Source organism: Cryptomeria japonica, chromosome 10 (genome assembly GCF_030272615.1).
Source record: "Cryptomeria japonica chromosome 10, Sugi_1.0, whole genome shotgun sequence".
Lineage (NCBI taxonomy): Eukaryota > Viridiplantae > Streptophyta > Pinopsida > Cupressales > Cupressaceae > Cryptomeria > Cryptomeria japonica.
Genome location: NC_081414.1, coordinates 751,564,792 through 751,591,808, shown reverse-complemented (window position 1 = coordinate 751,591,808; position 27,017 = coordinate 751,564,792). Strand labels below are relative to the sequence as shown.

General features: G+C 36.8%; 1 protein-coding gene across 2 annotated transcripts in view; it reads right to left on the bottom strand.

The window, feature by feature from the left end:
- Positions 1 to 494: 494 nt before the first annotated feature.
- Positions 495 to 27,017, bottom strand: part of LOC131076206 (ABC transporter F family member 5) — a 162,478-nt gene continuing 135,955 nt past the window's right edge. The window contains exon 9 of one of the 2 annotated variants that reach the window (XM_058013286.2): positions 495 to 628. In XM_058013286.2, coding sequence (XP_057869269.1) covers positions 623 to 628 — 6 coding nt within the window. In that variant the 3' untranslated portion in view covers positions 495 to 622. Of the gene's footprint in view, positions 629 to 21,329; positions 21,496 to 27,017 lie in introns of those variants that run through there. The other variant, XM_058013276.2, reaches the window with a different exon arrangement.

Sequence of the window (27,017 nt, the reverse complement as noted above, 5' to 3'; positions counted from 1 at the left end):
CGAGGTAAATATTATTTACTTATCCATTCAAAAATAACCAATCAAATAGAAGAGTAGGTAAAATTTATATCATATCTATTTATACAAATAATATTAATGTAGCAACATAATTATGAATAGATTATTAAACAATAATAAATAATTTAAATAATAACTCAATAAAAAACAATAAATGATTAATACAACTCAATTAATATCAAATCAAATAAATTAATCTCAACAATAAATTTAATTATCAATAAATCAAAGTAATAAATAAATAGATAAATAAATAAATAATTAAACAATCAATTAATTAAATCGATCTCAATTAATTAAATTAATCTCAATTAAATAAATACAAACCTCAACAATAATTAATTAACCAAATAAATAAATGATAGTCATACTATAGGATAGATTAATTTAAACATTAATAAATTACATTATCCCATTTATTAATTAAATAATAAACATACATTCACATCACTTCAAGCAACCCAACAAAAGGGTCAACATTGCCGCAAGACTCTAACCACCGACTTCCATTGTGGCACAATTTGACAAGGTGAACAACTAGGCCTAGAGTGAGTGAAAGAAACTCATGGCATCTCCAACAACTCTCCATTGGGAGAGGACACGCTCAGACCTGTGAGACCAAGTGGAGTCGATGTCAAGTACCCACAATCCTACAACCACCATCACACACAATACAATACATATACAACATATATCCATCATGATAAATAGGCAAGTGAAAAGAGAATTGCAACACCATATCATGCTCACAACGAGTGTTAAGGCATTATCCCTTTCACGAAGACAGTCACACAATGACAAAATCAATACATCACATGAAACCATAATCACGAAATAGGGGTTAGAACCATCATAAATCTTATAGTCCACATAGGAATATCAAATGCATATAATCCATCCAATATAAATCCAATCATCGAGTAATCTAGAATGTATCATCACTCTCATGAATCATCAAATAGCATATGTCCATATAGGGTTACTAACATCATTAGTATCATCTGAATAGAAATAGAATCATAAGTAACCATCAAAACATCATCCATATGTCTAAATAGGTCTATCAAATCATAAATCAAAATGTGAATCTAGGAGGGACATTACATCCTGCATCAAACATCTAGGGTTGATGAAAAAAAAGTGAGCCCCTCACTTTGTAGGGGCTAGAGGAAAACCAAGACGGTCTACCTCAGCCTGAGAAATACATGATGAGTCTTCAACTGGTCTACCCTTCCATTTCACAATATGCTCTCTGTATTGTTTGCTTCGGGTGCTACACCCAATTCTATTATCCAAAAGGTCTTCAATTTGGTCCGGTACCCTCTAGGGCATCTGTTTCTCCAAGTCGGTTGCACTGTCTTCACTGAATTCTGCATCATGATATTGATGTAGGTCTGCAATGTTGAATATAGGTGAAATACCCAAAGTATTAGATAACTCCACTTCATATGCATTTTTGAAACTAGATTTCCTCATGATCTTACAAGGTCCAAACCTCCTCATCTGCAACTTGTTATAGGTATCAACTGGAAATATTGCTTTTCTCAAATACTCCATCACTTCATCTCCAACTTCAAAATCCTTGTGTCTCCTCTTTTCATCCGCTTTCTCCTTATACTTACTATTCATGTCCTCCAAATATTGTTTGACCTAATAATGTATTGTCTTCACATGTTCTGCAAATTCTTCCACTTTTGCACTCCTTTTATCCTCATTACTGATGTTTCTTAACTTCGATATGCCTCTAGGGTGTACTCCTATAATAATCTCAAAGGGTGTTCTTCTGCTACTCCTGTTCATTGAATTGTTGTAGGAAAACTCTACTTGTGCAAGAACAAAGTCCCAACTTCTGATTTTCTCTCCGACTAAGTACCTAAACAAATTTCCCAAACTCTTATTTACTACTTATGTCTATTCATAAGTCTGTGGAAGAAAAGTAGAATTGAATTTCAAATCGGTCTTCATCTTCTTCCAAAGTGTTCTCCAAAAATATCCAACAAATTTAGTGTCACCATTAGAAACTATGCTCTTAGGTAATCCATGTAGTCTTTGTTGGCATATGATGAAGCGGTGATAATGCATGTTGTCATTGATGTCAATAAGTGCTCAAGTAGAAGAACCGGTATGAAGATCGAAAGCGGTTATGGTCAACCGGGATGGAGTGGACCGGTGTCGGGTTCACTAAGTGTGACTAACGATTGGTAGTCTCAGTTCAATTATAGGGTTACCGATTTAACTTGTGCGGTGCAACCGATGATGTTTTGTGACCAGTTAGTTAAGGAATAAGGATAAGGATCAAGATACCACATCAGCTGTGTGCACGTGAAGGATTTCTTTGTGGTTCTTGCACATGAAGGTTGAATGCATTGAATGCCTACCTTGGGAATGAGTGTTTTTCTTAGCGATGTGTGAAGAGCGCGTGATGGGTTATTTATTTTCAGATGCGGTGAAGATTGGATGATGCAAAATGTCTTGAGATCTATTTTAGATTGTTACATTCTATGTAAAGTGTTTGGATGGTCGGGATTGGACCGCTTGTAAGTGTAAACTTGAAATATTTAGGGTTTAGGGTTTATGCTACTGACCTAGTTGTCGCCTATAAGGTCGATGAGTTTTTTTATTGCAAAGGATGGCAAAAGTTATATTTGTGTCCGCGTGTTGGAGATTTGATACTTGCCAAACCAGAGTGAGGAATCTGCAGAGTGTGATTGCAAAAGAGAGGAACTGAAAAGGATCTGCCTTAGCAAGAAGTGTTGTTATCAGATCGATGTTTTACCTGTTGTCTTCTAACCATTTCAACAGAAGGTAAATCCCTTGACCAAGTAGCTTTAACAGGTTTTGTTGTAAATCCTCTAACCAAGTGGCTCAAGGTTATTGAGTTATTTAAATCCTCTAGCGAGGTAACTCCTAACAAGGTTTCAACCTTTAACAAGGTATATAGCCATCCCTTAATCGGGTGATCCCTAACAGGATTGGTTTCTAATAGGACCTTTATTGTAAAGTCTTTAACCAGACTAGGCTCATAACAAAGAAGACTTCAAAAGAGTTCACAAACATCTTGAGGGTATTCATTGCCACCGTGGTTTTTCCCATTTGGGTTTCCACGTGAAAAATCTGTGTATTATGGGTTGTGAGATTTTCATGTGATGATTGTGTCATTTTGATTAAGTTAGATATGGATGCATTGTTAAATGGTTTTGGTATTATTGGTGCAACTCATGCATGATTATATCAATGAAGTAATTATCAAGGTTTGAGATCTATTGAATATTGTCTGAAGTATTTTTTGTTTAACCGGTATAGCAATGGTTAAGTTCAGTGGTGATGACAATCGGTCAATTGTGTTTTGATATGACAAAGTGTTGAAGTAGTTTTTTTTGTGTACTGATTCACCCCCCCCCCTCTCAGTACCGGTTAGGGCCTTAGTATTTTATTATTATTCATCAATTCATATCACAGCTCATCCAGGTTCTCAGTGATATAAGCTTAACTGCTTGAGGCAAAAGATCATGTTTTAACGATTAAGAGGGAAGGTCCTAAGTTCAACAGGGACAACTTTAAAATATGGAAGGACAAGATAAAGATATATATCAAGAGTTTGGGTGCACAACACTGGAACTATGTTGAGAATGCCTATGTAATCCCCTCTGGCACTCTAACCGATGATCAGAAAAGAGAGATACAAGAAAATGGGCAAGTCATGGAAGCCCTTATTAGTAGCTTGTCTGATGTAGAGTTCATTGATGTTCAAGATAAGGACAAACCAAAAGTAGTATGGAACAAACTGGAATCCATTTATGGCGGTGATGAACATGTCAAACGGGCTAAGGAAGAAAGCCTTAGAGGAAAGTTTGAAGATATGAGGATGGTTGAAGGAGAGACCATTCAGCGATATGGCACAAGAATCAAGACAGTAGTTGGAGAGATCAAGAGAACTGGTGGAACAATTGATGATGCCATTGTTGTCAGTAAATTTATGAGATCACTTTTACCGGTCTATGCAATCAGGGTTGCCGCTATTCAGGAGCTAAGGTCTATCAACAAAACCAAGGTATCTTTAGACTCTATTATTAAGTTGATTGCATATGAATTAAATGGCTATGATGGTAGTGTTCAGAAGACCGAGTCAGCCTTTAGAGCATCTACTTCCTCTGCACCGATCAGGAAAGAAAAAGAGTTTAGTACCAGTTATGAATCCAGGCCAAGCAGAGAGACGATGAGGAGTTCTAATGGAGTTTGAATCTCTTCTTGCCAAGAGACTTCCAAAAGGCACCAGAAAATACAGAGGTAAGCTTCCTCTGAAGTGTTTTTCCTGCAATAAGATAGGACATATAGTTGTTAATTGTCCTAACAATGACAATAAGGATAAACTGGAGAGGTTTAGGAAGTATAAAGGAGTAGGTAGGAGAAATTGTCTTGTTGCACTGGATTGAGGTGTTATCGATGATGAATTTGAGGATGAGGAGAATGAGGACATAGTGTTTGTGGTTGTCAAGGAAGAGTTGTCTATCCAGAAAGCCCTTGTCTCACATATTGACAACTCTAACGAGTGGATCATTGATAGTGGGTGTTCTCACCACATGACCGGTGACTGGAGAAAGTTTCTGTCTCTTGAAGAATATGATGGTGGTGTTGTCCGGTTTGGCAACAATGCACCTTGCATGGTGAAAGGAAAAGGATCTATCTCACTAAATGGAAAGAGCAGTGCGGATGATGTCTACTAGGTGGAAGGCCTTAAGCTTAATCTTTTGAGTGTTGCTCAACTAAATGACAAAGGACTCATACTGGAATTCAAAGGTGGAGTCTGTAGAATAATTGGAAAGAGTGGTGAACTTATTGCCATGGGTAAGCAAACCAGAGGAAACCTGTTTCAGCTGAATGCCAAGATTAGTCAGTGCCTGATGGCGAACTTTGATGACAGTTGGATATGGCATAGGAGACTTTGTCATATAAATTTTGACAATATTGTAAAGGCTAGTAAGATCAAGGCAGCAAGAGGATTGCCTTTGTTGAACAAACCGAAGAATGCCTTGTGCAGAGAATGCCAACTTGGGAAGATGCCTTCCTCAACATTCAAAGGTAACTCTTTTTCCATGGAGGACTTACTTGATCTAGTGTACACCAATCTGTGTGGTCCGATAAAAACTAGAAGCATTCAGGGAGATTGGTACTTCATGATTCTTACCGATGATTTCTCAATAATGATGTGGGTCACATTCTTGAAAGACAAATCTGAGGCATTTGGAAACTTCAAAGCCTTTAGGGCATTGGTGGAGAAGGAGAGCAGTAGAAGGATAAAATGCCTAAGGACCAATCAGGGAGGTGAATTCACTTCTAATGAATTCAATAAGTACTACAAGGATAACGAGATTAAGAGGCAATTGTCTTCCCCAAGGACACCACAACAGAATGAAATAGTAGAAAGAAACAACGGGACTATGGTTGAAGTGGCCAAAACTGTTGATCCAAGGAAATGTCACTCACACATTTTGGAGAGAAGCAGTGAGCACTGTAGTCTATAACATGAACCAGGTACTCACTAAGAAAGGTAAAGACAAAACCCCCTATGAGTACTGGAATGGGAGAACTCTCCCAATGTGAGTTATTTCAAAGTGTTTGGGAGTAAATTCTATATTAGGAGAGGTGAGCACCTAAGTAAGTTTGATGCTAAGTGTGATGAAGGAATATTCCTAGGATATTCCACTAAAAGAAAAGCTCTCAAGTGCTACAACAATAGGACTCAGAAGATTGTCGAGAGTATCAATGTCAGGGTTGATGAATCCCTCGAGAAGCCTGAGGAAATCGATAGCAAGCAAACGAAAGATGAACCAGGTTTAGCCTTCTGGGAACTGGTTAAGAAAGAAACAAGTAACTAACACTAGAAAAACCTTAATGTTTATATACCGGTAGAAGCTTCAGTGGGTGAAAAAGAAGAGGAAAAGCAAGTTGAACTAGTTACGGTCATTCCCAGGTATGTAAGGTTGTATCATGATCCGAAGCAGATCATAGGAGACAAAGATGCAGGAATACTTACAAGGAGAAAGATGAAAGAAAATTCTTGCATGATTTCAGAATTTGAGCCTAAGACCGCTAGACAGGAACTTATCGATGAAGACTGGATAAAGGCAATGGAAGAGGAGTTGGACCAAATAGAGAAGAATGCAACATGGTCCTTGGTACCTACATTGGAACACAAGAATGTCATAGGTACAATATGGGTCTTCGGGAATAAGCAGAATGAAGAAGGTATAGTGGTAAGGAACGAGGCAAGACTTGTATGCAAGGGATATGCTCAAGAAGAAGGAGAATACTATGGAGAAACCTTTGCCCCAGTGGCTAGATTGGAAGGTGTCTGAATGCTACTTGCATTTGCAACATTCAAGGGATTTAAGGTATACCAGATGGATGTGAAGTCTACCTTCTTGAATGGAATCCTCAAGCAAGAAATGTTTATTGAGCAACCAGATGGGTTTGCTTTGTCAGAAGATAGTGGCATGGTGTGCAGATTACACAAGGCCCTATATGGATTGAAACAGGCACCAAGGGCATGGTAGAAATGGTTACACTCTCATCTTGTGAAGATAGGATTTTAGAGAACAAGTGAGGACAACAACATCTACCTGAAATCTGAAGGTGGTCAGATTCTGATATGTGAAGTATTTGTAGATGATATAATCCTCGGTGGAGATGATGATATGAGTCATGCATTTGCAGGTGAGATGAAAAAGGATTTTGAGATGTCTCTGATTGGAGAGATAAAGTTTTTCATTGGTCTACAGATTCAGCAAATGAAAGAGGGTATCTTCATTACCCAGTCCAAGTATATCAAAGAGGTATTGAAGACCTTTGGCATGGAGGAGAGCAAATTGGTTGGAACACCGATGGTGACCGGCTGCAAACTAACAAAGGAGGATGATACAACATTGGTGGATGAGAAGGAGTACTGGTCAATGATCGGTAAGCTACACTATGTGGTGCACAACATACCAGATATTGCTCATACAGTGGGCATAGTGGCCCATTTTCAGAAGAGTCCAAGAGAATCCCACTTGGTTTTGATAAAGAGGATTCTTAGATACCTGAAAGGGACAGTTGATTATGGATTGTGGTATCCATACAATGGCGAATTTGATCTCAAAGTGTTTACCGATGCAGATTGGGTAGGTAATGTGGTTGACCGGAAGAGCACAATCAGTGGAGCATTCTTCCTTGGTGGAAGACTAGTCCCATGGATGAGAAAGAAGCAGAGCTGTATTTCCCAGTCTACAGCTGAAGCGGAGTATGTGGCAGCATTTATGAACTGCACTCAGGCAATCTGGATGAAGCATGTACTGAATGGATTCAAAGTGATTATATTTGAACCGGTGAGTATATTTTGTGATAATACTAGTGCAATAAATATTTCCAAAAATTCGGTATTGCATGCTAGGACCAAGCATATTGAGCTTAAGTATCACTTCTTGAGATAAAAGGTTCAGAATAAAGAGGTTGTGTTAGAACATGTTTCCAGTAAGGAGCAGCTAGCAAGCATATTCACTAAGCACTTACCGAAGACTACATTTACCTATTTGAGAGGTGCATTAGGGATTCTGCCCCTTCATGAAGTAAATTAAAGATGTGTGCTCCACATCAGTCAGGTACTACCATGTCAAATCTTATAGGATTGATGTGTTGAAGGATGCTACTCCATAGGGGGAGAAGCATAGTGGAGCCCGGAAGCTTGTGCCTCCACTTTGGCATTGTTGTCAAAGGGAGAGAAGATATATGTTTCAAGGTTAATATGCAAAGGGAAGATGAAATAAGTGGTGTGAGAAGTGATTGAGAAAAGTACACACTGACCAGTCCAGGTGGTGATGGTGATCTTTTAAGTTGAACCAGTATATGTTATTGAGAATGGTGCAGATACTGAGCAATGATACACTGAGTATTGCCATCAATGCCAAAGGGGGAGATTGTTGGCATATGATGAAGTGGTGATACTGCATATTGTCATTGATGTCAATAAGTGCTCAAGTAGGTGAACCGATATGAACCGGTATGAAGATCGGAAGCGGTTATGGTCAATTGGGATGGAGTGGACCAGTGATGGGGTTCACTAAGTGTGACTACCGATTGGTAGTCTCAGTTCAGCTCTAAGGTTACCAGTTTGGCTTGTGTGGTGCAACCGATGATGTTTTGTGACTAGTTAGTTAAGGAATAAGGATAAGGATTGAGATACCACGTTAGCTATGTGCACATGAAGGATTTCTTTGTGGTTCTTGCATGTGAAGATTTAATGCATTGAATTCCTACCTCAGGAATGAGCGTTTTTCTTAGCGGTGTGTGAAGAGCGTGTAATGGGTTATTGATTTTTAGATGCGGTGAAGATTGGATGATGCAGAATGTCTTGAGATCTGTTTTAGATTGTTACATTCTATGTAATGTGTTTGGACGGTTAGGATTGGATCTCTTGTAAGTGTAAACTTGAAATATTTAAGGTTTAGGGTTCATGCTACCGACCTAGTTGTTTTTTATAAGGTCGATGAGTTTTGTTATTGCAAGGGTTGGCAAAAGTTGTATTTGTGTTCGCGTGTTGGAGATTTGATACTTGTCGAACCAGAGTGAGGAATCTGCAGAGTGTGATTGCAGAAGAGAGGAACTGAAAAGGATCTACCTTAGCAAGAAGTGTTGTTATCAGATCGATGTTTTACCTGTTGTCTTCTAACCATTTCAACAGAAGGTAAATCCCTTGACTGGGTAGCTTTAACAAGCTTTGTTAAATCCTCTAGCGAGGTAACTCCTTATAGGGTTTCAACCTTTAACAAGGTATATAGCCATCCCTTAACTAGGTGATCCCTAACAGGATCGATTCCTAAGAGGACCTTTATTGTAAAGTCTTTAACCGGACTAGGCTCCTAACAGAGTGGACTTCAAAAGAGTTCACAAACAGCTTGTGGGTATTCGTTCCCACCGTGGTTTTTCCCATTTGGGTTTCCACATGAAAAATCTGTGTTATGGGTTGTGAGATTTTCATGTGATGATTGTGTGGTTTTGATTAAGTTAGATATGCATGCATTGTTAAATGGTTGTGGTATTATTGGTACAACTCATGCATGATTATATCAATGAAGTAGTTATCAAGGTTTGAGATCTATTGAATGTTTTTGAAATATTTTTTGTTTAACCAGTACAGCTATGATTAAGTTTAGTGGTGATGACAACTGGTGAGCTGTGTTTTGATATGACAAAGTGTTGAAGTAGTTTTTTTTGTGTACTGTTTCACCCCCCCCCCCTTCAGTACTAGTTAGGACCTTAGTAGTTCATCATTATTCATCAATCTCACCACCTCTTTGAAAAATAGGTCAGCTATATGCACAATATTTGTTGTCTTCTTACAGAGTATGAAATGTCCCATGTTTGAGAATCTATCCACCACCACAAATATAGAATAATTTCCTCTATGTGTCCTAGGCAATCCAAGTATAATGTACATTCTTATGTCCTCCCGAGGTCTTGTTGGTATTTTGGTATGGTTTTGTCATTGATGTCAACACCTACTGAAACTCTAGCACTTTGGAGATACAACAACATTCACCGGCAAGCAAGTGACTAATGCACAGTCACCAGTATATGGTACACCGGTATGATATAATGATCACCGGCACTTAGAATAGCATTGTTTGGACATCGTATCTTGGAAAGTTGTTTAATGGAAATTTTGTATTTGCATATTTGCTTTTACTGGCAAATAGGTCCAGGGTTTCACCGGCAGGTTTATCTTTTCTAGATCAGCATGGCATGCTATGAAGATGATTAATTAATGTTGTAAATGCATTAAGCCGACATATTCAATTGGTTATTGCATTGGATATTGTATTGTTTGTAAAATGATTTTATTGTAATATCTTGTAGAGCCGACCTACTAAAATCGGTCCTAGGTTATGGTATAAATGTAAGATCGAATGTGGAATGCAAAGAAGGTTGTGTGTGAAGGTATATGCGAGATTAAGAAAAGCAATACACGAAGACATCATTTGAAGGTGAAGCTAGGTTTTTGTGAAAACATATCAACATTACACCACTACTGAATCCAGCATATGAAGATGTTATTTTGTGTAGTACATTCTTATTGGATTTAACCATCCAACTGTAGTCAGTGTGACTCCCATTTGTGTTTGAGTAGTGAGCTCTATGGGCTTGGCCTTTCTACATGTGCAAACCCCATTTATGTACACTTACTATCTGCAGTAGTATCATCTGATTGTGGGTAAGGTTTCCCACCGTGGCTTTTCCCCTTACAGGGTTTCCATGTACAAATATTGGTGTTATGTGTTGTGGATGACTTTGTCTTTTTGTTTCATGCATTAATCGTTACCAGTATTGCATTTATCAGTTAAATTAGTCCATCGGTATCATAGACTATTTCACTGGTATTAAGCAGTAATTTGATTAGGTTGTTTTGGTTTTGTATGCAGGAAAAGTGGGCTGATAAAACTTAATATGTGAAAATATGACAAATGACTTATCCACACACACACACAAGACTTCTTGATGCAAGCTATGGAGTAATAACGTATTACTCAGCTTCCCAAGGTGGGTCCCATGGTTCTCTATCTCACAATGTCCCTCAAACCAATGTTTTTGCTCTTAGATCACTGAGCAAAATGGTTTAGGGATGGCAAATGCAAGAACGAGGGATGCTTTGATAATTTTTAGTATGAAAGGTATGCTAAGCTATGCATGATCTTGAAATGCAATAAACTAAATGATAAGATGACAAGATTAGTATGAATACTATCCTAACATGATATATTAGTCTATAATTGAGCTAAATGATAAAGAAATTATTCTAAACATGCATACTTAGACTAATTCCTGATTTCAAAGAGGCTAAAATGATGAGCATAAAAATGATATGAAATCTTGAATGTATTTGAGCATAAGTGTGATACTACAAATTTAGATTCTCTAAAATGGAGGAATGAGAGCTCTATTTATAGCACAAACAGGGCAATGGATGGTCAAGATTGAAAGGTTTAATCAAGGGCCAAGTTTGAAAGTTGGGGATCCATGTGCACAATTTGCACCAATGAAATGGTGACAAGTGTCAACATAGGGTTGGGTTGAGAGAAGGGGTTGGAGGCATTAAAGGCCTGAGAAGACCTCATGGTTATCTAGAGGGTAAGGGTCAAGCTTAAATTAGGCTTACCCACTGGATTAAGATTTAATCCAAGGATAAATCTTTGTGCAAATGATTAAGAGATAATCATGGTCAAAGCATTAAAGGCCTAATGAGACCCTTGGGTTGGGTGAAGGTTGAGTTAAAACAAATGTTTTAACCATGTAAGAGGGTTGGAGTTAACCATTAATGGTTATTGGAGACTTTGGGGGATTAAGTGGTTGAAAGTTGGAAGCCTTTAATGGCTATCAAAGACTTTGAGGTTTTAAGTGGTTAAGGTTGAAAACCTTTAATGGTTATCAAAGACTTTGAGGTTTGAGAAGTGACTTCCCTTTGCTTAGGGATGTGACAAAGTTTAGAGGAGGGGTTAGGCTAATTAGAAACAATTACAAGATTCTAAAAGGGGTTTAGGATTTTGCAAGTGGATGGAGGGATAATAGGATTTAATTGAAATAATTTAATTCAATTTGGTTGCAATTTGGGGAAATTAAATAAATTAGATTTATTCAATTTAGGATAACTATTTAATTAAAAGTGGATAGGGGGATTTAATTGAATAAAATGATTTATTCATTAAATGGGTATAGTGAATTTAATTTAAATAAATTGAGTAATTTACTTAATTAAATAGAAGAATGTGGATAGTTTAATTAAATTGGATTTAATCAAATAGAGAAATGAACATAAAATATTCATTTAGGAATATGGTCATTTTTATACGTCTACAGGTTTAATATTATTTGACAACTGATTCACCCCCCCCCCCTCTCAGTTGCCTCTGGGACCTAACAGGTCTCTCTAGAACTGTCAAAGGCTTATACAATCCAACATTCTGGCTGCTACCTTCTGCAAGTTGACAAATTCTATAGCTTTGAACAAATTTCCTAACATCCTTATGAATCTAAGGCCAAAAGTAGTTCTCACTAACCAAGGCTACAGTCTTATCAACACCAAAGTGTCCTGCTAGTCCTCCACTATGCTTCTCTTTTATCAAATTCTCCCTTATAGATATTCTAGGTATACACAACTGGATCTCATCTTGAATGAAATAATCTAGCCACCTATTCCTATCCAGCACAACAGGTTCCTTACAAGATTTCCAAGGTTCTACAAAATCAGGTTCATTTTCATACAAGTTCTTCAACTCCTCAAAAGACAATACTTCCACTCTCATCTCTATCAACAAGTTCCTCCTTCTACTCAAGGCATCAACAAATTTATTTGACTTCCCACTTCTATGCTTCAAAACAAAGGTATAACTCTGAAAGAACTATACATGTCTCATGTGTCTTTGATTCAACTTACCTTGACTGTTCAGGTATTGCAAAGCTTGATGATCAATATATAAGACAAATTCTTTAGGTAGTTAATAATGTCTCCACTTATTCAATACTTGGATTATTGCATAAAACTCTTGATCATACATAGAATATCTCCTTCTGGCATCATTCAATTTTTCACTGAAATAAGCTACTGGTCTTCCTTCCTGACTTAACACTACTCTAATTGCATTCCCATCTACATCACAACCCACTTGAAATACTTTACTAAAATCTGGTAAAGCCAACACAAGCTACTATGTCTCCTTTTGCTTCAACAACTCAAAACTCTTATTTGCTCCAGATGTCCACCTGAATTCCTTCCTATCTCCCCTCATCGCTTCTATCATAGGACTACAAATTGAGCTAAAATTTCTAATGAACTTCCAGTAGAAACTAGCCAATCCATGAAATGATCTTACGTCCCCAATGCTTTATGGTGTAAGCCATTCAACAATTGCTCTTACCATTTTAGAATCCATCTTCAATCCATCCACAGATATCAGAAATACCAAATGCACTAGCTCTTCCTTCATGAAATTGCACTTTTTAAAGTTTATCAACTTCTCTTCTCTCAACCTTTGCAAAACTTGACTCAAATACAACATATTTTCTTCATTTGTCTTTACTAAAAATCAAGATGTCATCTAAGTACACAATAACAAACTTACCCAAGAATTTCTTCAATACCTCATTCATCAACCTCATGAAATTACTCGGTGCATTAGTCAATCCAAAAGGAATCACCAACCATTCATGTACTCGTTCATTTGTCTTGAATGTTGTCTTCCACTCATCCCCTTCTCTAATTTTGATCTGATGGTATCCACTTTTCAAGTCTATCTTTGTGTAATATTCAATTTCACTTAAACAATCCATTATGTCATCCATCCTAGGCAAAGGAAACCTATACTTTAATGTGATCTTGTTTATTGCTCTAGAGTCAGTACAAATCCTCCATTCTCCATTCTTCTTAGGTTCTAATACTATTGGAACTACACAAGGGCTCAAACTTTCTCTAATCAAACCTTTCCTTAATAACTCTTGCACTTGTCTCTTCAATTCCTCATTTTTTGTTGGTGTCATCCGGTGTGTTGCTTTATTAAGAAAATTAGCTTCAAGAATAAGGTCCATGCAATGATTGATAATTCTCATAGGCGGTAATCTATCAGTTACATTATCTGAAATGATTTCTTCATATTCTATCAGCAACTCTTTTATCTCCTCTAGTTGTTCTTCTTCATGCTCTGGATTTTTAGTCTTCTTAGGAACTAAAGCAAAACACATATTCTCATGTCTTATCCCATCCAATAATTTCCTTTCATCCACCAAATAAATTATATGATTAGTGCAAACTTCACTTTTAAGAGGCTCTTCCAAAGGTAACACGGTCTGTTTCATCCCATTTGCAACAATAGTGTATATGTTCTTTCTTCCATCATGTATTGCTTGTCTATCATACTACCAAGGTCTACCCAAAAAGATATGACATACATCCATAGGCATAATATCACACAAAACTTCATCATGATAAGATCCAATTCTCAATTTTATCAGAAATTGTCCACTTACTAGTACCTTATGATCAACTTGAATCATGCTATCTAATAAGGCTTAGGGTGCTTCAATCTCTCCAATTTCAGCTTAATCACTATCTCCTCTTAAACAAGGTTATATGAACTACCACTATCAATTATAACTTTACAACACTTATCGACTACCTTGCATCTTGTCTTGAACAAATTCTTCCTCTACAAAGGTTCATGCTCACCTCTGGTATGGCATAATGCTCTTCTCATCATCAATAATTCTCCAACTTCAGGTTTATTAGCTAATCCGGTAGGTTCTTCTTCCACCAATGTTTCTCTTCCATTGTTCTCTACCTTCTTACATTCAAAATAATGATGTCCTTCTCCTCCGCACTTAAAGAAAGTTCCTCAAAACATTTTCTTATCTTGTCTTTTGTCTTCCTTTTTGTAACCCTCATTCTGGTAACCATCATGTTCTCTTCTCCAGTAGAAAAGTTCATCATCTTTTTGGTATGAACTACCATCTCTGCTAGCTTCCTTATATTTCTTTTGATCTACACAAAGTCCTTTTCCTCTGGTATAGGTCCCTCCTCCCTGAAATCTTCCTCCTCTACCTCTTTGCTTCTACTTATGTCTTTTATTCAACTTCTCCTCCACCTTTAGGGCATATTGGTAAGCTCCCTCAACACCCTGCAACTTGATTAGACTGAGTTCATCTTGTATAGACACCCGCAACCCATTCAAGTATCTAGTGACTTGTTCAATCTCGTCATAAGTGTATCTAGATTCGATATTCAAATTGTAGAATGCCTCAGTATATTGCTTCACACCAGATTCCTTCTTCTTCAGACTCTGTAACTTCTAGAACAAATTCACTTGATAATCGGTAGGCAAGAACTTTGATTTCAACTTGTTAACCATCTGCTCCGAAGATTTAATCTTCTCTTTACCTCTACTCTATCTATCTACCTACAAATGTTCCCACCAAAGAGACGCTTGTTCTTTAAACTTGGTGCACACATATTTCACTTTCTTCTCTTTAGTAGTGTTCTCAAAATAAAAAATACTTTTCCATCTCCGTAATCCAATCGATCAATTCATCTGAATCTAACTTGTCATCATATTTTGGTGGGTTAAAATGTGGTCTGGTGTTCACTTAGGTTAAAACCCTTAATAATCTCTCTTCTTCTAGATCGATCATCAGTGGATTCGCTCCTACATCTCCTACCTCCACTTCTTCGTCACTGCTCACATCTTCAACATGTCGACCTCTTCTCTAAGCCGTTTCAACAGCTTCCAATCAGGTTGTGATTCCTCTCAACATTTCCATCACAGTAGGGTCTTTATTTCTTTGGGCCATCTTTATGCAAGTCCTCTACAGTAGTAGGTCGGATCCTCACTCCACCAACCCACAACAAAAATTCTCACAAGACTCTGCAATCTTTTGAAATGAAAACTCACTCTGATACCACTTGGTACAGTCACAGATAGGAGAGTCCTCAAAGAGAACAGTATAGACAATGTAGCAAGAGAAAAAACAACAGAAGCAACACAATGTAATGGAGGCAATGTAGAATTGGTATATTTTATTATACCATGGATTTCAATACAAATTGGCTGGCAACATGCAGCTATCAAATTTGGCCCTCAGGTCTGATTATAAACATGCTCAAAATACAAAATCCAGGCTCAAGAAGGAATGTGAGCCAACTCTGGATCTCCTCATCTTTTGATTATTCTTCTATGTTCTAGAAACTATCTGCCTTATTCTTAATTACATTGATTTATATGATATTCATAGCTCTCTAATGATCCACGTCAACCCAAGATGGAAAACAATTATTGATGAAGAAGGTGTAACATGTAGAACAACTAAGTCATCCTCCGCCAAAATAATTCCTCTAGAAACAACATAGAATGATGTGCAGACCCAGGGGAAGGTCGGCCACAAACCAAGGAACATTGGAGGATATGAAATTAGGCTCCGCAAGCTATAGAAATGATCCACAAGATTCTCCATCAGCAAATAGATCCAAATGGCTCCAATGCACAGATCAGAAAATTGTCCCACATTTCAAATGTGATAACTTGCTGAAAAAAGATTTAAATGACTTGCAGACCTAGGATAAGGTAGATGAACATGTCCATGAACAAAATCTAGCTCCACAAGATATGGTGAACAAAGGCGACAAAACGTAAAATAGAATGTTGAAACTGCAAGGCCAAGCTGAATAGAAAACAAACTGAAATGTAAATGTTTTTGGTTGATGCAAGATTGCTAAGAACCAAGTACAGTACAGTAGATGAGATCAAGCTCTCCCAAATCAGTCCTTTCTCCAACAACTCTTGTACTTGCCTACTCAATTATGCATTCTTCGTCAATGTCATCCAGTGTGCCACCTTCTTAGATAAACTCACCCTTGGTATAAGGTCTATGTGATAAATGATACTTTCAATTAGTGTAATCCTTCCATAACATTCTTTAACACAATATCTTTCTCTTCTTCAAGAAACTCTACAACCTCCATCTATGGTATATCTCCTCCTTTATGTTGGTACTTGTGCCATCCTTGTTGCCACATTTCCTAGGAATGAGCACAAAATAGGTGTTTTCATGATTTAATCAATTTAGTTACTTCCTGGTATCCATCAAACAAACCCTCACACTAATTTCTTTTATTCTTCTAGTGGAATCAAGATGTGGTTCGTCCCATTCATAGCTACAGTGTAGGTGTTCCTCCTCCCATCATGTATGGCCCTTCTATCATACTACCAGGGTCTCCCCAACAACAAATGATAGACATCCATTAGCATGAAAGGTGTGCCCCTCACATTGTAGGTTTCGAATGTGATCTGAATCACTCAAGTTTGGCCTCTAAGACCCATGTTGCATCTTTTACCATGTCATCTTTCCCCTTGGCTAGATATTCCTTATGCTCCTTGTTTTGGGTGTTGTGTCTAGCCTAACCATCCAGAATTTGTTCAATCTGCTCTTGTGGTATTCAGGACAGTTGGTCCTGAAGTGATGCCATTGTATCATCCTCCTTGGTAAGTGTTCCATGAAACTGGTAAAGATCTATGATTTTGAAGATTGGTGAGATGTCAATTCCTTCTAGAAACTCCACTTCATATGCATTCTCAAAATCAAATTTTTGAATCATCTTAAAAGGCCCAAACTTCTTCATCTTCAACTTATTATATAAGTCCAACAAAAACCTCTCCTTCCAGAGATACACCATGACTTCATCTCCAACCAAAAAATCCTTCTATCTCCTTTTATTATTTATTTGTTCCTTTTACTTATCATTCATGATCTCTAGATGTTTCTTAACTTCTTTGTGGATATCTTACATGTGTTCCACAAACTCTTCTACCTCTACACTCCTCTTATCTTCTAAGGTGATGTATTTGAAATGTGCCCCTCCTTTAGGATGTAATCTAGTGATGATCTCAAATGGTGCCCTCCGAGTACTCTGGTTTACTAACTTTTTGTATGCAAATTATGTCTGTTATGATTAAGTCCCAGTTTCCAATTTTGTCTCCTTCCAAACATCTAAGCAAGTTCCCCAATGTCCTATTTACTACCTATGTCTTTCTATCAGTCTATGGATTGAATGTGGAACTAAACTTTTGGTTTGTCTGCATATTCTTCCATAATATTCTCCAAAAGTATCTTGTGAATTTGGTATCCCTGTTTAAAACAATTCTCTTTGGTAGTTTGCCTAGTCTCACCACTTCCCAAAAGAATAGGTTAGAAACATACACCACATCATGAGTCTTCTTGTAGGGAATGAAATGTGTCATCTTAGAGAATTAGTCCACCACTACAAATATGGAGTTGTTTCCTCTTTGAGTCCTCAAAAAATCCAACACAAAATTCATACTAATATCCTCCCAAGATCTTTCCAAAACTTGAAGAGGTTCATACAACCTGGTAATTTGACTAGTTCCCTTAGCCACCTCATAAGTACTACACTCCTAAACATACTTTCAGACATCCTTGTATATTTGAGGCCAAAATAAACTCTCATTCACCAAGGCTATAGTTTTGTCAATGCCAAAATGTCTTTATAACCCTCTATAATGTTTATCCTTGATCAAGTTATGCCGCATTAAGCTCCTGGGGATAGGAAACTAGATTCCCTTAAACAACATGTCATATTGAATGAAATACTCTAGCCACTTGCTTTTTTTAATCAGCACTAGTGCCCTATTTTTCTTCCAAACGTTTGCAAAATCAAGATCAACTTCATACAAATTTTTTAGTTCATCAAATCCCATTGCTACCACCCTCATTTGCATCATCAGGTTTCTTCTTCTACTTAATGCATCAACAACTCAGTTTGACTTCCTACTCCAATGCTTTAGGAAAAATGTGTAGCTCTACATGAACTTAACCCATTGCATATCTCTCTGGTGTAACTTTCCTTGACTATTTAGGTACTTGAGGGCTTAATGATCAATAAACAATGCAAACTCTTTCAATGACAAGTAGTGTCTCCATTCCTTCAATTCTTGAATTATGGCATAGAACTCTTGATCATACAATAAATACCTTCTCTAGGAATCATTCAAATTATCACTTAAATAAGAAATTGGCCTTCCTTCATGGATAAGGACTTCTTCCATAACACCGCCACTAGCGTCACAACCACCTAAAAGACTGTTGAAATCTAATAAAGATAGTATCAATTGCTCCATCGCCTTTTTCTTTAGTGATTCAAAGCTCCTTTGTGTTCCAAATATCCACTTGAACTATTTTTGGTTTCCACTCATGGAATCCATCATTTTTGTGCAAATGGTGCTAAAATTCCTAATGAACTTCACGTAAAAACTCGCCAAGAAATGAAACAATCTTTTGCCTCCCCAATGTCTATCATTGTAGACCATTATGTGATTGCTCTCACCTTTTCTAGATCCATCTTCAATCCTTCCACAAAGATAACAAACCCCATATAAACCAATTCTATCTTCATGAAATTTCACTTCTTAGTTTTGATTAGCAACTTCTCCTCCCTCAACCATTGGAAACTTTTTATGATGGGTTAAATATACGTTCTTCCCTTATCCTACTAAATATCATAACATCATCTAGATAAACAATGAGAAACTTACCTAGGAACCCCATCAATACATTTTTCATCAAATGCATGAATGTACTCGAAGCATTAGTAATTCCAAAAGGCGTGCCAAGCCACTCATATTCCTTCATTGGTTTTAAATGTAGTATTATATTCATTAACTTCCCATATTCTAATCTAATGATATTAACTCTTGAGTTCAATCTTGGTGAAGTACTTTGCACCACTCAAATAGTCCATTATGCCATCCATCCTTGGCAAAGGAAACTAGTACTTGATTATGATCTTGTTGATGTCCCTTGAGTTTATACACATCCTCCACTCTCCATCTTTCTTTGGTACTAAGATAGCTAGTACTGCACATGGGATTAGGCTCTCCCAAATCAATCCTTTCTCAAACAACTTTTGTATTTGTCTACTGAACTCTATATTCTTTGTCAATGTCATCTGGAGTGCCACTTTGTTAGACAAACTCGCTATGAGGTCTATGTGATGGATGATACTTTCAATGGGTACAATCCTTCTAGAACATTCTTTAACACAATATCTTGGTATTCTTCAAGCAACTTTGCAACCTCTATATGTGGTACATCTCCTCCTTTACATTGGTACCTTCAAAATTTGTGTTGCCACATTTTCAAAGAATGAGCACAAAATAGGTGTTCTCATGCTTCAACCTATATAAGAACTTCCACCCATCCACCAATCAAATCCTCACACTACTTTCTTTTGTTCTTCTAGGGGAATCAAGATGTGTTTCTTCCCATTCATGTTTATAGTGTAGGTGTTCTTCCTCCAATCATCTATGTCTCTTCTATCATACTGCCAGGGTCTCCCTAACAAAAAATGGTAGGCATCCATCGGCATGATACCATAATTTGTTGAGAATTTCTCCTTCTAGGCTTCCTCTTCTTAGTGGCAAGGGTGACATTGAGGAGCATCAACATGGGATGGCTTGGGATCATTGATTTGAGAAACAAATTTAGAAATGGTTAAATAAGGAGGAGGGTCAGCATTAAACTCTCTCCCAAGAAGAGAGGTGTCCAATGGGGGTGGCAAGGGTGTGGGTGAGGTTGAGGGGAGATTAGGGTTAGAGGGGTCTTCAAAGAAGGGTGTTCTAGGGTAACAACCTCTTTGAGGGAATCCAATATGGAGGCTAAAGATGATAAAGAAAAATTATTGGTAGGTCTAGGGTTAGGGTTAGGAAATGAAGCAATCTCAATATTGTGGGGGCCCTCCAAATTGGCAAAGTTCCCACCTCTGATGGGATTCCCTTATCTGCTCTGGATAATATGGCAATTACTTCTTATATGCCCTTATTTTCTATAAAAGAAGTAGGCATTTAAACCTCTGAACACCTCAATGTTGCAAGAAAAGTATTCTCCATTAATATTAATGTATGCAGAGTTGGGAATATTGAGTCACATATTAAAGGCCATAAGAACCCTTGCATCCATATGAGGGAGAGTAACCCTAGCCTCATCTTTCCTTAGGACTTTCCCTAAGGAAGAGAGCATCTGAGGAATCAAAGCCCAAAGAAATGGGGGTAGGTCCTTGACAGTAAGCCACCAAGGGCAAGACAATGCAATAATTTCATCAATCGATGCTTCTAGCGACCATTTTAACACCCGAAAAGTGCAACTTCTAATACTCCAATAATTTTTAGTAGTAACTAACTCTTGGATTCTAATATCTTATAAGAAAAATACTAAAAAGGCCTTTGTGATTCATTCTGCAGAAGGAAAGGAAGATGCCCATTTTTTAAAACCAAACATTATTAAACCCAACATCAAGGAATTATCTTGCAGGATTCTTCTTATTATCAACCCTAACCAAGAATATAGCTATTCTCTTTAACCTATTCTTTTCTTCATTCAGCACATTAAGCATGTCATTATTAGGAGAGAGGGTTAGAATCTTAGAGTGGCATGGACAGAGCTTGCGTTGTCCGCCTCTAGCATTGTCATCTTCACCTACAACTGAAATAATACTAACAACAAATTTTGCAAAGTCGGGGAAAGAAATCATTTTTTCAATTAAGGCTTCTTTGAATGATTTACCTTTAGGTTTATTCAATGGATTAATTTCATTTTCATCCATTGATTACAATTTATATCGCCAATGCAATTAGCATTAAGAAAATGGTATGAAGCCAACCGAAAAGCCAATTAGAGGTTTACAATGAAAAGACGTAATTAAATGCATAAATGAAATGACCAACACACCCCGTTAGAAACGAGTACACCCAAAGAGAAGGGATATTACATGATAGGGTTTCAAACTTGTGTGGAGGAGGGCTATAACACCCTCCATGTTTGCAGGACAAATTCTTTTAGACCCTCTCTCACCTGATCTTCAACCTTTCATTCATGCTCTCCAATCTCATTCTCCTTATGATCAAGACATTCAAAAAAATTAATTCAAAAAATGTAAAAATAAAAAATCAAAGTTATGCAAATGACATCAAACTAGGAGGGTGTCTCACTTGCAATTTGTGTATAATAAATTCATAATGGTTACTACTTAAGAGAAGACAAAAATAAAATCCATCATCAAGAAATATAAGAAAATTAATTAAAAAAAATTGTTTATAAATGTCTTTAAAAATATGTCTATGAAAAAACTCTGACCATTTGTGGATCATCTTTTTAATTTTAGAGTGTATTTTATATAATTAAAATTTTGTTAAATTGTATAATTTAATTTGTCATATTTTTATATAATTAAATATATATCACTTTGAATTATATGTAATGAGATATTTCTGAAGAGAACAATGGTATTATTAATTTTGACTTTCAAGGAGTATTTGGTTCACTACCAAATGCGGTCTATCTTCATTTCTTACCAAAAATTCTTATTTTCTATTTTTAATTATGATATCAATTTCTTGTATAAAAATTATATAGATAAATAGCTTTGAAGTGTGTAATTAAAATAAAAGAAACATTTCTCTCATTTGAAATAAAAAATTACTTAACAAATTTTATTTAATTTTACTTACTTGATGTTTATAATACAACTAATATATTATAACATGCAACATTTTCCAAATCCACTATAGATTATGAAAAAAAATTCTTGATGAATCTAAACTTTAAGAATTTTAATCAGGACTTAATGCTTGCACTAAAGATTACTCCAAATTTGAGGGTGATGGTAACATAAGATATGTTAGGATTAATGACAGTCCCAAAGATACTGAGAGGGGAGGGAGGGGGGGGGGGGGAGTTAGCAGAATATTTAACCTTATTAAGAATTTTGCATCCCAAAACAGTGTACCGGTAAATAAGAATTAATGCAGTAAACAGGAGCAACTAAGACAACATAGAAAACACACCATAACACAAGATGTTTAACGAGGAAACCCGGTGTGGGAAAAACCTCGGTGGGATTTGTGACCCACAATATTCACTCACTGGCCAATGAATAAATATTACTTACAATGAGGGGTCTGCACATGTAGGAAGGCCAACTGCCTAGAGCTCACTGCTCAATAAGAGTCACACTGACTACAAAAGTGGATTATGAAATCCAATACAATGTACTGCTTCAAATCAGCATCAACTATGCCAAGTTTAGTATCGGTTTAGGCTCATTCTATAACCAAAACCTTATACAAAATATACCTTATGCATTTGCATATATCATCCTTCCTATTTGCTCATTTCTTCTCTCATTCCTATTATATCATTACAAAATGATTTACAAGATCTCATACATATACGAGTCTACTACAATATACCATGTCGGCTTTACAAAAGATAATTATATTTAAATACAATAAACAAAAGTTTATTCCCTGTCGGCTGGGGTGTCAATATGCATTGTTTCCACTGTCGGTGAAGTGCATGCCAGTGTATGTAGATGTCTATGTTGGTGCCGATTACTACCGGTGGTTTACCAAATGAGTGCAGGAAGGTTGCCAGAAGGTTGCCATTAATGACAACACCACTATTCTTATAAGAGTGTAGAATGCCAACAATCTCCCCCTTTGGCATTGATGGCAACACTCATGAGAAAAATCCAAAAACTGTTTCAAAACTGAAGTCCAAAAAGTTACCAAAAAGATATGCTCCCCCTAAGCAGATGATCTCTTCTAATTAATCATTTTTCTCTGTCCACTACTCCCCCTTTGACATCAATGACAAAAGTTGTCAAAACTTGTCAAACGAGTGCAAAAATTTCACCTCAATGTTTGTAACTGGTTGGTTACAAACTAAAATATGTCTGCCAAAACCAAATTTAGACTCTGCATAAACCTTTTCCTGTCTTTTAAGGTTGCCTTAGTCTGTTGGATTGTGCCGGTGAGATGATGCATGTGCTCCTCCGGTGATTGTCCTCCTTGAAGTAATGCCTTAGAGATTTCATTTCTCAGAGAGATAAGATTGTCCAATTTAGGACCAAGTTTATATTTAAGTTCTCTGATTTGAGACTTAATCCTTGCCTTCTCCTTCTCAAATTTCTCCAATTTCTTCTCAAAACCTAATATTTCTTGCTCAATAACTGATATAGGTTCGGATGAACAATTATGTTATCAGCTATGTCATCTATCTCCTTTTGTACTCTGCTTATCTCCTTTTCAATGTCTTGTGTCAAAAGATGTGGTTTGCATGTTTCTTTGTATAGCTCTTTGTATTCCAAAATTGTAGTATTTAGTGTCGGTAAAAGTGTATTTATATGTTTTGTGCACTTCTTTATTATGTCCTCAAAGAATTTTTCCTTCTCCTTTTCAACTTTCTCTTTGAAGGTGTCCTCATTCACCTTATCAACTATTATTACATTTCCAGCAATATATTTAGACAATGTGTCCAACTTACCTAAAGAATCCTTTACATGATCTATATTACATTTCAGTGCAATCAACTTAAGAATTGGTATTGTGTCATCAATTGCTTTGTAAGCCAATGCATTACAGTCAGTTATCTTCTTGATAGAGTCCAGGAGTACCTCAGTTACATTAGTAGGCATGAATTCACTTAATGAAGTATCGGATGTCTGACCAACTGCCTTAATTACCTCTGTGCTTCCAACATTTGTTTTGCTTGTATTATCCTCTGGTGGATCAGTCTGAGTTTGCATTTCAACCAGTAAAGTTTTTTCTCATTGCTTAGGTATCTCAGTGATTGTCGGTTTCTCCGCTTCAATGTGTACCTCTACCTCTGTAGGTTTCTCTGTCGATTTCTCTCTATGCTCAACTGTCAGTATCTCTATCTCAGTAGGTTTCTCTGTGTTAGAATCTATACCTTCAGTATTCTTCTCGGTATCTAATGGTTGTTCAGTTTGTAATGTTTGGTCAGTTTGCTCTATTTGGATCTCAACCCCAACAGTCTCTGTCAGTTGCTCAACAATGTTTCCACTGTCAGCAATATCATCCTTAGCCTCTGTACTGTCCTTGTCCACAACAATGTTCACTTCCTGAGTGTCCACATTCATGGTGAATAGTATTTTGGATTCAGGATTAGTGTCATCATGTGTTATACCTACACTGTCAATAGCCAGTGGATCATCAGTATGTACCGGTGTAGTGTCCAAAGGTGGTGGTAAGTTGTCGATTATCTTGATGTTCGGTATTCCACCAATTTTACCTTTCCCTTTGTCTTTATCCATCTGATATACTTTGAATGTTTTCTTCGGCCTGTTCAATTCTTCTTGTTTTTCTTTTTCCACAAAAAAGATATCCCATTTATCAGCAATTTCTTCTACAATCTCATTAACTCTACCTACCATCAAACTCACTTGTCGGTGACTACTAGCAAAAACTGATTTGTTAGCTTCACAAATTAGGTCATCAATCTCCTCTTTTGAGTTAATCGGATGTACAGCTAGAAGTTTTTCAACTTTTAGTTTCTTGTCCAATTCCATTACTGCAATCCTCTTTGCATCTAATCTTCTATATAGTTCACTAGGCAGGTCATCCACAACTTCAATTTAAACTTTCTTTTATATATCCAGATGTAAAATTATACTATTTTCAATGCTTTCCTTTTCTGAATCATTGAATGTTTTATACTATTTTCTCACATTTGCCAAATTCCCATCATCAGTTGTTTCATTTAACAAATTATCTAATGAGGGTATGACCGGTTTCTGTTTCTTCTTGGGAGTTAGTTTCTTAGCCGGTTGCCTTATTACCTATTGTTTCTTCCTCAAGGTCCTTGTTCTTTTGGGTGGAGAAGAGGGTACTGGTGAAGGTTTTCTCTTCCTTTCAACTCTTTTGAATTCAACTGGTATCTCACTGTCAGAAGATGTGCCAACCGATGAAATGTGTGCCTCCGGTTGCAGTCCTTCCAGCTCAGTAGCCATTATACCAGTAATGTTCATAACATTTTCTTTGATTTCCTTAATCTGTTTTGATGCATCTCTTATATATTTCTCTCTTTTCTTCCTTTGCTTCATTGTTTTCACATTACTTTCAATTGTTTTAGCACTACCAAAAACTTCTTCTGTTGGTTCTCTTGGTGCATCTAACCAAGCTTTTGCATAAGTATCAATTATGTTGAGATCTACCTCATTGCCCATTTTAGTTACCCATATAGTCCTAGGAAGTATAACTTCCATCCATGTCTCATCCTTCTTGATTACAAAACAAATTTCTTTGTCATATTTATCCACTACACTTTGTGGTAGTCTCTCTCTGGTTTTCATTTTGGCTTGGAAAGTTTTAAAGTATTCAGTGATGTTGCTATCCTTTGCAGTACCCATGCCGGTGAAAGCTTCCTATAATTGTTTTCCTGTCATATCCCCAGTCTTTATGTCCTATACCGGGAATTTCCTTTAACAAATACAATATTAGGCATACTAAGAGATTACCAAAACGAAATGTTCCTTTCTTATCACCTTTGCTCTTTTTCAAATTATCTATGAGTTCATCCTTCAGCCATTCACACACATCTATTTTTGCATTATTGTTAACCATTTCATAAGCACTATTAATGCAAAGCCTAGAAACTGAATTAAGTCTGTTTGCATGTGTAATCTTGTAACCAAGTATCATACTTATGAATCTCACATTGATGTCTTTGATGTCATTTACTCTTAGAGATCTACTATCAGATGTTGCTCTGGTTAGGGTCATGACTTTGTTATTAGGAACCTTCTTTGTTTTGTCTGGTCTGTTGTCGGTTGAGGGTAAGCCTGTTACTGCCCTAATTGCTTGTCGGGTAAATTTGCAGACAGAGTCCAACCATGGAAATTCTCCATGTGCCCTACTTAGGACATTTCTCACTACTTCTTCCAGAAATTCAAGGATATTCAAAATTTCCACAAAACCTAAATTCTCCACAATCTTGTGCTCGGGTTTGACAGTGCCATTTTCATCACAAATTACAGTTAGAAACATTTTTAACAATTCTTCAGATCCTAATTCTTCAATGTTGCAGTGAATATATATCCTAGGGTCTTCAGCATAAGCTACACCTTTAGGAATCTTTGAAAATGCACCTATGGAATCATCTTACTTAGCTACTTTGGGAATATTTTTGAATACGGGCCTAGGGTGTTTTACATTTTCCACGATAGTAAGGTTTGCAATAAATTTGGGAGTAGAAGAAGAAGCCATTGAAAACTACCTTAAGCTGCCTGATAAGGTTTGAAAGAAATCGCTCACACCTTCGCCTTGAATGCCTTTGCTCAGATTTTGTGCTCTCTACTAATTTGAATGCTTGATGAATCAAAAATGAGGAAAAACTGATGATTTATAATGACCTTTCTCTCAACAACCGCATTAAATGCTCGTCAATTAAGTGAAAACTTAACACATCTGTCGGTAAAGAAGAAATATATCTTCTCACCATCGACCGAGGGTAATCTGTATGATATTCAATTTGTTGCAATACCCCCAAAGGATTACTTCTCAATTGGATGAAGAGTCTCCTGCCGATGGAGTAATACTTTGTTCCAGCAGTGAAGA